Source organism: Lipotes vexillifer, unplaced genomic scaffold, assembly GCF_000442215.2.
Source record: "Lipotes vexillifer unplaced genomic scaffold, Lipotes_vexillifer_v1.1 scaffold29, whole genome shotgun sequence".
Taxonomy (NCBI): domain Eukaryota; kingdom Metazoa; phylum Chordata; class Mammalia; order Artiodactyla; family Lipotidae; genus Lipotes; species Lipotes vexillifer.
Window position 1 is genome coordinate 698,580 of NW_006776904.1, and position 14,843 is coordinate 713,422.

The 14,843-nt window shown below is 41.4% G+C and overlaps 1 protein-coding gene across 1 annotated transcript in view; it reads right to left on the reverse strand.

The window, feature by feature from the left end:
• The window catches only part of TTN (titin), a 284,036-nt gene that overhangs the window by 183,086 nt on the left and 86,107 nt on the right, over positions 1 to 14,843 (reverse strand). The window contains exons 68-92 of the mRNA XM_007450732.1: positions 14,376 to 14,654; positions 13,861 to 14,142; positions 12,523 to 12,801; positions 12,120 to 12,401; positions 11,053 to 11,331; positions 10,652 to 10,939; positions 10,218 to 10,496; positions 9,845 to 10,123; positions 9,463 to 9,741; positions 9,057 to 9,344; positions 8,648 to 8,935; positions 7,823 to 8,104; positions 7,284 to 7,562; positions 6,883 to 7,164; positions 6,457 to 6,735; positions 6,076 to 6,363; positions 4,825 to 5,103; positions 4,452 to 4,730; positions 4,072 to 4,350; positions 3,645 to 3,932; positions 3,214 to 3,501; positions 1,634 to 1,915; positions 1,135 to 1,413; positions 432 to 713; positions 37 to 315 (exon numbers count right to left, since the gene is read on the reverse strand). Coding sequence (XP_007450794.1) covers positions 37 to 315; positions 432 to 713; positions 1,135 to 1,413; positions 1,634 to 1,915; positions 3,214 to 3,501; positions 3,645 to 3,932; positions 4,072 to 4,350; positions 4,452 to 4,730; positions 4,825 to 5,103; positions 6,076 to 6,363; positions 6,457 to 6,735; positions 6,883 to 7,164; positions 7,284 to 7,562; positions 7,823 to 8,104; positions 8,648 to 8,935; positions 9,057 to 9,344; positions 9,463 to 9,741; positions 9,845 to 10,123; positions 10,218 to 10,496; positions 10,652 to 10,939; positions 11,053 to 11,331; positions 12,120 to 12,401; positions 12,523 to 12,801; positions 13,861 to 14,142; positions 14,376 to 14,654 — 7,047 coding nt within the window. The remainder of the gene's footprint in view (positions 1 to 36; positions 316 to 431; positions 714 to 1,134; positions 1,414 to 1,633; positions 1,916 to 3,213; positions 3,502 to 3,644; positions 3,933 to 4,071; positions 4,351 to 4,451; positions 4,731 to 4,824; positions 5,104 to 6,075; positions 6,364 to 6,456; positions 6,736 to 6,882; positions 7,165 to 7,283; positions 7,563 to 7,822; positions 8,105 to 8,647; positions 8,936 to 9,056; positions 9,345 to 9,462; positions 9,742 to 9,844; positions 10,124 to 10,217; positions 10,497 to 10,651; positions 10,940 to 11,052; positions 11,332 to 12,119; positions 12,402 to 12,522; positions 12,802 to 13,860; positions 14,143 to 14,375; positions 14,655 to 14,843) is intronic.

A 14,843-nucleotide genomic window follows, 5' to 3' on the forward strand; every position in this document is an offset into this window, starting at 1 on the left:
TATAATAACATTGGAACAAAAGCCCAACCAACCAACCTGAAACGTGAACTGAGGCTGTGCAGCTGTCTTTGCCCACAGGGTTTTGCACCTCAAAACTGTACACCCCACTGTCACTGGGGGCCACGTTAATAATCTTAAGGCCAGATATTTTGTTGAAGAAGCTTATTTTGTATTTGCTATCACTTGTCAGCTCTTTTGCATCCTTAAACCACTTAGTAGTGAGTTCGGGTGTGCCAGTGACCATGCACTCCAAGGTACAGGTGTCTCCCGTGGTCACTTTTATGGATTCTGGCTTTTCGACAATTGCTGCAGGCGCTGGAACGAGATGCAAATTGTGTTCAAATGTTAAAATCACATTGAAAAACTAAAGAGGACACGAGTACTGGTGAGTGCGTGCCTTCTATTCATGATGACATTCTATCTGCACTAACCGAGGATGGACACTGTGGCGAAGCACTCTTGCATTCCGGCATCGTTTTTGATCTGACAGGTGTATTTCCCGGCATTGGCTGTTTCCGCTCTTGAAAACTGTAGGGTTGCAATGTTTTCTGAATAAGAGATCCATATATTGTCACTTTCTCTGACCATCTCCCCCTTGTCTTTGAGCCACACCACGGAAATGGGCTCAGTGCCTTCAACAGCAGCCTGAAGCTGAAATTCTTCACCAACGATGGCAGAAACGTCACTGGGCTTCTTCACAAATCTTGGTGGTGCTGATGAAAACGAGGCAAAATCAGGGATTTACAACGTGTGGGGCTGTGGGTATTTCCCTCAAAGCTATGAATGCTAGGAATCAAACTGGTGATCATGTGTTGTTTCTATTTCTTAAAGAAGAGGCATTTTTGGTGAATGGGAGCAGAGATGCATTAGAGTTTGTACTAAGCAGAAAGAGTCGAACATCTTGGCCTCTCTAGCTTTCTAAATCCAATCAAAACCTACTGGGAAAATTGTCTAAAAGGGTAATTAGTAGGATTTAGAAATGGGATGCGCACTAAATATAAAGGGATTTAGAAAGGAGAGAGGGGAATAGTACAAGACAGCTAGTGGTAAAGGATGGGGCAAGAGCTGAGGGGCCAACAGGGTATTAAAGTCAGAAGGAAAACTGTAAGCAGGAGAGGATGGAGTCACTCTAACCTTTCAGAGTGATGGAACCAACACAGGTGTCAGCCCCCACGTCGTTCGTGGCTTTACACTGATATTCCCCAACGTCTGCGGCACTGACGCTCAGGATGTGAATACTCGTCAGGAAGTTCTCAGACATTATCTTGTACTTCTTGCCACTCCTAAGTTCTCTCTTGTCTTTGTGCCAAGAAACTTGAAACGGGGGGGTGCCCTGAAGCTCACATTCAAGGTGAACATCAGCTCCTTCCAGTGTCTCAACAGGACGAGGCTTTTTGCGGAAAACGGGTGGTTCTAAAGTTAGGAAAAAAGGAAAATTAGGATGTGTTCTGTAGCTATGTAGTTACAAGTAAGAATCAGTTTTCCATTCCACCATAGAGAGAGAACACTACACTCGATTTTCTATTGTGCCCTTTAAAAGTTTTAGAACTTCGACGGAGAGTCAAACAGGGAATTGAGAGGACAACTAGGAGGAAGCTAATGTGAAAAACATGAAAGAAGGGTAGGAGCTGACCTTTAACTTTTAAGGTGGTGCTGCTGCTTGCTCTGCCCGCTGCGTTGCGGGCCTCACACGTGTAGTCTCCGCTGTCTTCCACACTGAGGGCGTGCATTTCCAATACCGCCACCGAGTCATGGAATGACATTCTGAATTTACTGCTCTCTTGAATTTCAGTCTCGTCCTTATACCATAAAACTTTGATTTCTGGAGACCCTCCTACTTTACATTCATATCTTGTAGATTCATCTTGTTTCATGATTCTTGAAGGTTCTAGCTTCTTAATGAACCTGGGGGGTTCTATGGAAGCAAGACAGAAAACACAAGGGAAGAGATGGGAAGACACGTATAATTCAGGATGAAGTGAAAAATCAAACAGAGAGGTCTTTAGCTCTGGAAAACAAATTTATTTGCTGCAGTTCAAGGAAGAATAGTTAGGTGAAACTTAACTAGAAAATTCCTATAAAATATATTTATTTTTGTAAGCACCCACATCAAATATTATTGCAAAAGGAAAGAGGAAGAGACATTAATCCCTTTTGTGCAATCCTCCTACCAGCAAAAGAATCACTTTGTGCAAGATCACAGTCAGAGTGTGCATCTGTTGGTGAAATCACACTACGGTTTACAGGGATTGAGAGAGTTTGATTACTTTCTTGTACGTGAACCAGTGCAGGATGGTCTATTTCCTGTGGCTGCAAAGATATCAGTTATGTACCATGAAGAGTCAGAGTAGCAAAATTGGGTCAAATATCTTAATATTTTAAAGTGCTATTTTCTCTTATAGGCCTTAAATAGATATTTCTTCAACCTTCATAATATCCCTTTGAAGTGGGGAGAGCAACTGCTTTCTTCATTAACTGAATCAAAAAAAAAATTCAAGTTTAGGGAGATAAAAATAATTAGCGATATATCACAGAGCACGCGGGCTGCTAAATCTAACTCTGTTTTAATTTGAAGTTATTCATAAACTATCACCAGAAAAACCCTTAAAAATGCTCTCATGGGTTAGACCAGTGGCTCATTGAGTTAAATGTTTGATTTCTGGCCACAGCAGCCTTGAACACGCTACAGAGAGACATGGTTGCCTTCCATGATATCAGATATTGATGTACTCCCCAGTCCCCTGGTTTCCACTGTTATTTAAGTGGGGCTAGTAGAGGAAAAGAAGTTGACACAGTCTGACTCTTCTTGAAGGGCTTGATAGTTTGGGGCTCTGCTAGCCTCTCGAGGAACAAAATCCATTAATTTACAAACTAATGTGGAAAGTAAGTCGTTCGAGACAACTTCCTTTTATTGTCCTAGGATAATTTCTTTCAAACTTGGGTTTTCTTGCAATTCCATGAAAAGTTTTTGTTCACTCTCCCTCCAGTCTCTATTTTCAGCCTTTGAAAATGGACCTTCAGTCCATGTTTGACCAGTTTTATATTTTTTAAAATAAACATTATAAAAATCTTGCTCCCACTTAGAAGACCCTGGATCTATTCAATCACTTGCAATTCCTAGACCATAGTCCTAAACGTATCTTTTAAGCACATGCTTTCTCCTATATTTTCAGATGTTGAAATGAGACCTTACTACTTCACTTGAACAAGTACCTTGTACACCCAGAAAAGCAGAACAAGAGTCTTTTCCAGCGACGTTGCTTGCATAGCAGGTGTATTGCCCAGCATCGCCTTTGCCTACTTTGAGAACCGTCAGAGTGGCAGTATTTTCAACCAAAGTCATCTTGTAGTTGCCTCCAGGGCGAATCTCTCGGTTATCTTTGGCCCAAGTGATCTTGATTGGTGCAGTTCCAGTTATGTGACATCTAAAAGAACCACTTTCTCCAAGAGCAAGATCTACTGACACAGGCTTTAGATCAAAGAAAGGAGGCACTTCATGGTCTGAAAAGAATGAAGACCAACATGGTGACTTCAGTTTTCATGCTCCCAGACGTGGAGCAGAAACTAAGTGGCACCAGGCCTTTGGTGGCCCGGAGCAGCGAAACTGCTTTATGATGAAGAGGGTAATGTGATGGGCTACTCACCTAAGAGGATGAGCTTCGCACTGGATGAAGCTGTCCCAAGAGGATTAGAAGCCGAGCAATTGTACTGACCAACGTGGCTCTGGTCAGTTTGCAAAATCTGAAGAGTTGCTACATTATGAACAAAAGATGTTTGCAAATTAGCATCGTCTTTCAAAAGTACCCCATCTTTGTACCAAGACACTTGAAGAGGTTCTGAGCCATTGATGCGACATTCAAATGCAACTGGGAAGCCAAGGGTCTCCTGAACATCCTTCAGTTTTCTTGCAAAGGAAGGTGGAAGTTTGCGCTCTGGAAGGGAGTCACAGACAATCCTTATTTGCAAGAGAGAAAACACCCGCAGCATACTTCAACCCATCAACATTGTGACGTTTTTAAGAAAGTGGATCTGTCAACACACAGCAAGACTTGTTAGGAGAACGATCATCACCTTTGATAACGAGCACAGCTGAGGAAGCCACTGCCCCCACGCTGTTTTCAGCCTTGCACGTGTATTCTCCCACGTCACTGGGATCCACTTTGTTGATTACTAAGGAGGCAACGTTATTTCTGAATTGCATTTTATACGCAGGAGCCGATCGTAGCTTTGTGTGTTCTTTATACCAAGAAATTCTAATTTCTGGGGTTCCATCCACTTTACACTGTAAAGTTACAGGTTCTCCGACGGCTGCTTCCATGTGTTCCAGAGGCTCAATAAAATAAGGTGGTTCTGAGGTAGAAAGGATGGTAATCAATCAGTCATACTAGCTAAAAGAGGATGTATTAAAAGAAAGAAAAGAGAGCAATAAAAAGAGGTAACTGTCAACACACCTAAGACAGATACCAGCGCTTCACAAATATCTTGACCAGCCTCATTTTCTATGAGGCAACTGTATTGTGCATAATCCTCTATTGTGCTATCAAGAATTTCTAGGATCGTAGATTTTTCCGTCATGGTAATGCTGCAATTCCGAGATTGTGTAAGGGGGAACTCATTCTTCATCCAGCTCACTGAGATGGGAGGTGTGCCAGTAAACGTGGCCTCGAGAACGATGGGGTTTCCTGTTTCGACGCTGAAATCAGCCAATCTTTTCACAAAGGTGGCTGGTTCTATAAGGAGAAAACAGCAGGGCAGAAGTGGCATCTTCAAATAAAGAATCAGAAAAGAATGCTAAAGATACATGTTTTGGAGAAAAGAGCAAACCTTTCACAAAAAGATGCGTGGTACAGGAAGCACTGCCAGCGTCGTTAGCCACGAGGCAAGAATATTCCCCGCTTTGCAATGGCTCCACCTCAAACAATTCCAGTTCTGTGACAAAATCTTCCAGAGAGATGCTGCATGACTCCCCTGACACCAGTTCCCTGCTGCCTTTAAACCATTTGACCTTGAAAGGCGGGGTGCCTCTAATGACACTGGTGAATGTGAGGCTCATTCCAGGGAGAACTTCCAAAGAATCAGGGGTTTGTCCAAAAGACGGTGGTTCTAGATACCCCAGGAGTGGGGGAGATCAAGAGAAAAAAGAAATCCAATTGAGCAGTGCTTTTGCTCCTTGAAGAAAAGGGAATTAAGACTACACACGAGGGCTTCCCTGGTGGCACAGTGGTTGAGAATCTGCCTGCCAATGCAAGGGACACGGGTTCGAGCCCTGGTCTGGGAAGATCCCACATGCCGCGGAGCAACTAGGCCCGTGAGCCACAACTACTGAGCTTGCACATCTGGAGCCTGTGCTCCACAACAAGAGAGGCCGTGATAGTGAGAGGCCCGCGTACCGTGATGAAGAGTGGCCCCCGCTTGCCGCAACTAGAGAAAGCCCTCGCACAGAAACGAAGACCCAACACAGCAAAAATAATAAATAAATTAATAAAAAAAAAAAGACTACACAAAAAGTAATGAGGTGGATAGACCTAGAGTCTGTCATACAGAGTGAAGTAAGTCGGAAAGAGAAAGACAAATACCGTATGCTAACACACATATATGGAATTTAAGAAAAAAAAATGTCATGAAGAACCTAGGGGCAAGACAGGAATAAAGACACAGACCTACTAGAGAACGGACTTGAGGATATGGGGAGGGGGAAGGGTGAGCTGTGACAAAGCGAGAGAGAGGCATGGACATATATACACTACCAAACATAAGGTAGCTAGCTAGTGGGAAGCAGCCGCATAGCACAGGGAGATCAGCTCCGCGCTTTTTGACCACCTGGAGGGGTGGGATAGGGAGGGTGGGTGGGAGGGAGACGCCAAGAGGGAAGAGATATGGGAACATATGTATATGTATAACTGATTCACTTTGTTATAAAGCAGAAACTAACACACCATTGTAAAGCAATTATACCCCAATAAAGATGTTAAAAAACAAACAAACAAACAAAAGACTACACACGAAGACAAAATAAAGAAATCCCCTGTGAGGCAGGCACTAAGTCACGCAGCAGCCTGGTGCCTGTGCACTGACCTTGGACAGTCAGGACGGCCGAGCATTCGTCTGACCCAGCCACGTTGGTGGCCATGCACGTGTATGTGCCTGTGTCGGAGGGCTCCAAGAAGCTCAGATTCAAAGTACAGACGTTTTCCGAAAAGCTGGACTGGCATTTAGGCCCACTAACGATCTCATTTCCATCCTGAAACCAGCCCACGGAGATGGGCACGGAGCCGGAGACTCTGCACTCCAAAACCGCCGAGGCCCCCAGGATGGCGTTGGTGTCCTTCAACTTGCGGATGAAGGAAGGAGGCACGACTCGATCTATGTGGAGAAGGGTAGTTTTCCGTTGAAAGAGAAGCCTTATTTTCTACCCCAGGAAAAATGGTATATTCACAAAAACCGCATACTACTCACCCGAAACGTGGACAGACACAGTGCAGTTACTTTTACCAACACTGTTTTTCACTTCAAAGCTATATAGCCCCTTGTCACTCATTTCTGCACAAGGGATTTTAAGTGAAGCCACTTTGTTGATGAATGTGATGTGATGTTTGCTGTCTGCAGATAATTCTCTCCCATCTTTGAACCACTTGGCTGAAAGTTCTGGTGTCCCAGCCACTGCACACTCTAATGCAAAAGGATTTCCGGTAGTGACAGTCATGGGTTCTGGTTTCTCTATGATTCTGGCTGGTTCTGAAAGAAGTATATTGCATTGAACACAAAGTCTTCTTTCAAACTAAGAGTGTAATCAGTATATTATTGGCTAAGAGTAATATGTGCAGGCAATGATCATGGGTCAGTCAACCTGATTTTTTTCTCAGGCTGTACTTTGTTACTAACCTAGGACAGTCAAGACTGCTGAACACTCTCTCATTCCGGCATCGTTTCTGATCTGGCACACATATTTTCCAGAGTTAGATGCTTCTGGGCTCCCAAGTTGGAGTGTTGCAATGTTATCAATGAATGAAATCCTAGTGTTTTCACTGTCTCTGATAATGTCACCTTTATCTTTCAGCCAGACGACAGCAATGGGCTGGAAGCCTTCCACTATGGCCCGTAACTCAACGGCATCCCCAGCGAGGGTTGAGGTGTCACTTAGCTTCTTCACAAACCGTGGGGGTTCTAATGAAAGAAATTTGTGGTTAGAGAAAAAAGATGAGAATCACAGCCACATACATTATTGGTCAAGCAAGAAAAGATGAAAGCAAGAGATAAATATTTTTGTGCCCATGGATACAAACCTTTGAACTTGACAGTGCAAACACACGTGTCACTTCCCACCTCATTAGCAGCTTTGCAGTGATATTCTCCTACATCGGCAGCTTCCAGATTAAGGATGTGGAGACTTGTATCGAAATTTTTCGAAGTGATTTTAAATTTCTTGCTGCTCCGAACTTGCTTTCGATCTTTAACCCACACCACTTCAAATGGGGGGGTTCCCGAAATTTCACATTGGAAGATAACATCAGAACCTTTAAGGGCTCCTACTGGAGAAGGCTTCTGGGTGAAAACAGGAGGTGCTACCAGAAGAAAAGAAGATAAGCAATGAGAGCATTTGCCTAATGAAAGGGAAAAAATATTTTAGAGTCTAAATCATTGAGTGCCTGGTGTGACCATATGACAGTATATTAACATAAGAAATGACTAGTCATAAAAACTAGTTTAAGAATTGCAAGCAAATCCCCTTAACTAGCCTTTTTAGTTTGGAGCTCAGAACATTGCTGAGAAAGAATCCAGATCAGAGGAGAAGGAAGAAAGAAAGCAGCTTAGCATGTCTAACCTTTAATCGTCAGGGCTGTGCTGCAGCTGGCGTCCCCAACACCATTATGGGCTTCACAGATATAGTCCCCACTATCCTCTGTGCTGGCTTCATTGATGGTGAGTGACGCCACAGAATCCATGAATGACATGTTGTATTTCCAACTTTCATGAAGTTCACTGTCATTTCGGAACCACAAAACTTTGATTTCCGGGGAACCGCTTATTTTACATTCCAGCTTGATGGATTCTCCCTGCTTTGCAACTTTTGAAGCTTCTAATTTCTTAACAAACTTTGGAGGTTCTAGTAAGTCAAAGGAAAAAAACAGCTTACGTTTGTAGCTGAAGAGTCCATAAATACATTTTTAATCTGGTTTATTAGTAAGAATATATGTACTTTCTGAGAGTTTTGTGGTAAAATATATTATCTTTTCTATTAAATAAACTTTTAATATTTTTAATAGAGAATTTAATTGGCAATTTAATCTTTGTAGTTTGGATACAGAAACTAAAACATGTAAGTTGATGTATTATAGAGGAATTTGATCAAAATGGTAAGTCAGAATGCCATATAATAGGAAAGGGTGAAAAAAGAGAGAGTTGAAACAACATTTAACAACTTTCAATTAAACAACCCTCTGATAAGACTACTCTTAGAGATACACTAACGTAAAGAACAAAATAAAGAGAAAACAGAACTTCGATGAATGTTGCCTCCACCACTAACGTACAAATTTCAACACGATCCAGTTACTTTATCCCAAACATGTACAAACTAAAGAAACTTTTCAAAGAAAATTACACAACATGGGAAAGGACGATATTGGTAAATGCCATGTGAAGATACCTTTTACACTGAGTTGAGCTGAGCACATGTCTTTGCCAACATCGTTGGTTGCTTGGCAAGTATATTGACCAGAGTCTCCTTTGCCTACTTTAAGAATTCTCAAATGGGGAGTGTTTCCCACACATGTAACTGTGTAGTTTCCTCCAGGACGGATTTCCTTGTTATCTTTTGACCAAGTAATTCGCATTGGTTGAGCACCAGTAACATGACACTCAAAGTCAGCACTTTCCCCAGCAATAATATCTATAGATACAGGCTTGATGTCAAAGAAGGGAGATTTCTTAGGTTCTGAAAGATGAGAAGAAAAGGCAACGTGGGTTTTTTTTTCTCTTTTTTATTGGCCGTTCCTACTTTGACAATGACTAAGAAGTCATGGTTTTCAAAGAGAGAGAGTAACACAGGAACAAACCTCTTGCTGTCAGTCTAGCACTGGAAGACGCTGTTCCAAGTGAATTAGAAGCTGAGCAGGAGTACTGGCCAGAGTGACTCAAGTCTGTTTGCAAAATTTTTAAAGTTGCCACATTATCTACAAATGATGTCTGTAGATTTTCATCATCTCGTAAAAGTACCCCATCTCTATACCAGCACACTTGGATGGGTGCGGAGCCATTCAGTCGACAAGTGAGGGTAACTGGTAACCCAACAGTTTGTTCGATATCCTTTAATTGCCTTGCAAAGGAAGGTGGGAGCTGGCGCTCTGTTGGAAGACAAGTAATACTTGAGGCGTTAGTAGGTGAAATAAAAATTTCCCCATAAAGATAAGAGTGAAGAGAAGGAAAAAAGAAACTTCTTAATTTCTAAAATAATATCATCACCTTGAATTCTGAAGACAGCCTTAGAAGAAGCAGTCCCTATACTGTTTTCTGCTTTACATGTGTACTCTCCACTGTCATTGATGTTCACTTTATTAAAAACAAGTGTGGCCACATTGTTTGTAAAATAGGTCCTGTATTCAGGAGTTGACCGTAACTTGGTATCGCCTTTGTACCAAGACACTGTAACTTCTGGTGTCCCAGCAACTTGGCATTGTAAAGAAACCGAATCTCCAACTGATGCCTCCAGAGGCTTCAGTTCCGTAACAAAATAAGGTGGTTCTAAAGAAGAAAGATTCACAGTCAGCAACTGGAATTAAAGAAAAGCACACAAACCATGCCTCATGTTAGACAAATGCCAATCATTTGAGAATAAGAAACACACCTAATGTAGATACCAGAGCTTCACAAACATCCCTTCCTGCCTCGTTTTCAATCTCGCAAGAATACTGTCCTGCATCTCCTTTTGTGCTATTCAGAATTTCCAGGATGCAGGTCTTCTCTGTTGTGACTATGTTGCATTTTTCAGATGGTGTAATGTTCACACCAGCCTTTTTCCAGGTAACTGAAATGGGGAGTGTTCCAGTGTAGGTGCTCTCCAGAATGATGGACTTCCCTGGCTCTACAGAGTGACCACTTAATTTCTTCACAAATACAGCTGGTTCTGGGGAGTGACAAAGCACAGCAGTTAAACACAGTGAAAACACAAACAAAGATGTCCCTTAAAAAGTAGGAAGCACAAATGCACGGGAGCAAACCTTTTACAAAGAGACGGGTAGTGCAGGATGTTTGGCCGGCATTGTTAGAAACAACACAGGTATATTCCCCACTCTGAGATGTGTCGACATTAAATAATTCCAGTTCTGCCACAGTGTCTCCAAAATAGATGTTACATCTGTCTCCTTTCACCAGTTCTCTGGCACCTCTGAACCAGCCAACCTTGAATGGAGGTGTTCCTCTAATGACACTTGTGAAGGTGATGTTTTTGCCTGGTAGTACTTCCAAAGGTTCAGGTTCCTTCACAAAAGAGGGTGCTTCTACATAGACAAGGAGGACAATGATAAGATCCTGTAAGCATCGAATTCAGTTGCAATTTTGAATCAAAAAGAAGAGCACTTTTGAATGTGTGTCAACCTGGATATGCACCCAAAGAGGAACTCATAAGGAAGGGTGTGAGCATTCTAACACTGACCTTGTACAGCCAACACAGCACGGCATTCATCAGACCCAGCGACATTAGCAGCCACGCATGTGTAATTGCCCATGTCCGATGAGTCCAGAGAATTCAGCTGCAACACGCACACATTATCTGAAAACGTAGTTTGGTACTTTGCTCCACTGACAATCTTGGTTTTCTCATGAAACCAGGCAACAGAGATAGGCGATGATCCAGCTACTTTGCACTCCAAGATGCAAGATGTACCCAGCACCCCAACTGTATCTTTCAGACTTCGTGTGAAAGAGGGAGGAACCATTCGGTCTGCATGAGGAGAGGCAAGAGACTCGTGGTTTGAAAGAATAGAAGACACTTGAGAGAAGAAAGCGTGTGAAAGGAATTTGCTTAAGCAATGGGAAGAACATATCCGAACTAACCTGAAACATCAACCACAGCCGTGCAGCTGCTTTTTCCGACATTATTTTGAACCTGGAAAGTGTACGTGCCTGCATCTTGCTTTTCAACGGAGAGAATCTTTAAGGAAGAGATTTTGTTGTAGAAGCTAAATTTGTGTTTTTGGCTGCTGGTCAACAGCTTTCCATCCTTGTACCATTCGACTGAGAGTTCAGGAGTGCCAGCCACCTTACACTCCAGAGTGCACGTTTCTCCTGCAGTCACTGTCATCGAACCTGCCTTCTCGACAATGACCGCAGGCTCTGAAATAAAATGTGATAGCCATCTGTCAAAGCCTGTTACCTTTACCTTGTTTCTACTATCAAATTCATTAACACTGTTTCTTCCAATGATATGGATATCTTAGGGCTCTCTCTGTCTCTCTCTCTCTCTCTCTTTCTCTAGACCTTAAAATGTGATTCCATAATTACACGCTGTCATGAAATTATACGAGTTATTATTAAGAAATATGTTGGTGCATTAGTTGACTTCCAAAACAATTCAGTGTACAAATCAATGTTGATATACATTGATTTGCACTTGACCCTCTCTAGAACAAAGCCTACATGTTGTTATGAATTACTCAGTATTTCTGTTCTACTTTAAGGTGCTAAAGACAGTTTTTTGAAAGCTGTTATCCAAACAATGGCAAAATTGAAAATGAATATGCCCAAAGATGAAAGTGCAAGTCGTTCCTATCAGACTTTGATCTTTGGAGTTCTTGTCAGCTTTAACAACTATTACTTTTGGAAAAAATTTCCTTGTAGCATATGCTGGGCTCCCAATTTTTTCATGCTTCAACAAAAGATAGTCATGATTACATCTCCTAACCCATCAAGAAAATAATAAAAGAGACGGCTCATTTCTGTTAGGCTCACAGACACAGAAAAGAGTGTTTGAAAGGTCCTTTCCCCTAAACCTTTGAAATGGGTGACGATTGATATAGTTCTAGAAATTCAAAACAGGAGACTCTACCAGTATCTCTTAGTAAGTCATCTCAGCGTTTGGCACCTCCTTGCATCAAGGAACTATCGCACCATATTGTACCAACCTAAAACAGTCAACGTGGCCATGTTCTCCCTCATTCCACCATCATTCTTGATTTGGCAGATATACTTCCCAGCATTAGCTGGCTCTGCTTTTGCAAACTGTAGAGTTGCAACGTTTTCCACAAATGTAATTCTGATGTTTTCACTTTCTCTAATCACTTCTTCCTTTTCTTTAAGCCACTGGACAGAAATAGGCTGGGTGCCTTCTATAGATGCTTGTAACTCAGCGGGCTCACCAGCTACAACCGTGAGGCTGTTCAGTTTGGAGACAAATCTTGGTGGTTCTGAAGAGGGAAAGATGGATGGAGATTGTTGGAAAGATTGTCGAGATAATGGAAGAGAGAAAACAAATAAGCATTTTGCACGTTCCTGCCATTTCTGCCATGAGCAGGAAATAATGCATACCTTTTAATTTTACAGTACAAATGCAGGTATCACTTCCTACTTCATTCTGTACTTTGCAGTGGTATTCACCAATATCTGAAGTGTTGACACTGAGAATGTGAATACTTGCATGGAAATTTTTGGATGCGATCTTGTATTTCTTGCTACTTCGGAGTTGTCGCTTATCTTTGTACCAAACCACCTCAAATGGTGGTGTTCCCAAAAGTTCACATTCAAGACTAACTTCAGCATTTTTAAGGGTTTCTACCACAGGAGGGAAGCTGCTAAAAACAGGTGGTTCTGTAAAAAACAAGAATTCCTCATGAATTGGGCTACTTAACTTCATAGAATATTTTTATTTCTTTGTTTTTAAATTGGAAGAACGAGTCAAGATACTATAATAGCTCTAGCACTATCACTTTAGGAGTAACAGCTTCAGAGAAGCCATCAGCCTTTACAAAATCACTCTGCTTCACTGGCCGAGAACCTGGGCTAGACCTCAGGTGATCTTACTGAGCAGTTCAACATTCTGTCTACTCCACCTTACTACTTTTTCTGGGACTATAAAGATTGATGCAGAAAACTGTAAAGCAAAACAAAACAATAACCAAACAGACCCCCAAACCCAAGTGTAAGAATCAATATGATTTGCACGAGGTACAGAGTCCTGACTTCAGGGATGAAATTTTTTGTATACACATTACAATTGGGACACTTGGAAGTTATCACAACATTTGTGCTCTAAGTCTTCCATGTCAACAAATGGTTTTTGCAATAATCGCCTTACAATATGACAAACTTGGACTTTGTGAAAAAAATTCTGGAAAATACTAGTGCTATTGGCAACAAAGTATAATGATATAATTTAAAAAACTAGGAACTGACATTTGAGAGAGAAAAATATACATAGTTGTCCTGTTGTAAATGTAAGGTTAAAATCTCTATTGCTTGAACCTTGCATATATGTGGTAAATATTCCTTGCTTTTAATGATAAAGATTACAGTAAGGATGATGATATACTTATAAGTTGATTGAAGGCAAAAATTAATTTTAAAATGCCCACTTTGTTTTTCTGAGCATTTTGGAAACATCAAATTTGAACTGCTTGGCTAATATGTTGAGGTGAGTAGAATTACGGCATTGGAATAACAAGAAAACTATCTCAGAATGACTGGCTACATGTAAGCAAATCTTAAGAAGCAAAAACATCTAAAAATGGACATAATACTAGTTTGGGAAAATGTTCTATGATCTCACATGGAAGCTAAAAATGACAGCAAAAGAATGAAGAGCTATGATAGCCCGGGGGGAAGAAGGTGGGTTTCAGGTAATGAGGAACAGAGGAAAGAGGTTTCTACCTTTTACTATAACCTTGGTACTGCAGCTTGTGCTGCCAGCAGGGTTCTGAGCCTCACAAATGAAATCCCCACTGTCCTCAGTACCAAGACTATTCATCTGTATGACAGCCACTGAATCAATGAAAGCCATTCTATATTTATCACTGGCTGGGAGTTCATGTTCATTTCTGTACCACACAACTCTGATGTCTGGGGATCCAGTTATCTTGCATTCAAGTCGCGCTGAGTCACCTGCTTTCACTATTTTGGTTGCTTCTAGTTTCTTTGCAAACTTTGGTGGTTCTAGAGAGTGAAGAAAAGAGGAGATTTATGAGGGAACAGAGCAGATATAAATAACAAAAGTTCAATTAGGTACTACATAGGAAAGAGAAAAACATGAACAATGCCTGGCAAATAGCGTGTACCGTGTTAGAAAGAAGGGTACTTTCTTGACTGGGTACATATATTGTAAACGATCACAGAAAGGACAGGAGTCACAGGTCAGACAGAAACATAAAACAGTCAAACTGGCACACCTGTCACAAGCAACACTGTGGTACAAGAGTCGCTACCAACATCGTTGGTAACTTGGCAAGTATATTGTCCAGTCTTGGAAGCATCCACTGAATAGAGATTTAAGAAGGTAGTTGATCCTTCTAAGCCAATGAAGTATTTAGGTCCCGAGGCAAGTTCCACATCATCCTTAAACCACTTTACTTTAAACGGTGGTGTTCCTTTTAGTATAGCTTTAAATTCCACTGTAGAATCAGGTATGGCTTGTTGTCGCTCAGGTTTCACTAGGAAACTTGGTGGTTCTATAGATTTCAAGAGAAATACATGTAATTAAATTCCTTGTTGTTGGGTTATTTTGACAGTTTTGTGGACGTATAAAAAAACATTACTGAAAAGAGGTAATGACTGAATATTTCTTGAACTCAATATATATGTATCTAAAGAAACAGAATTATGGAGACTTTTAGTTTTAAAGAACTCCAGGAAAGAGT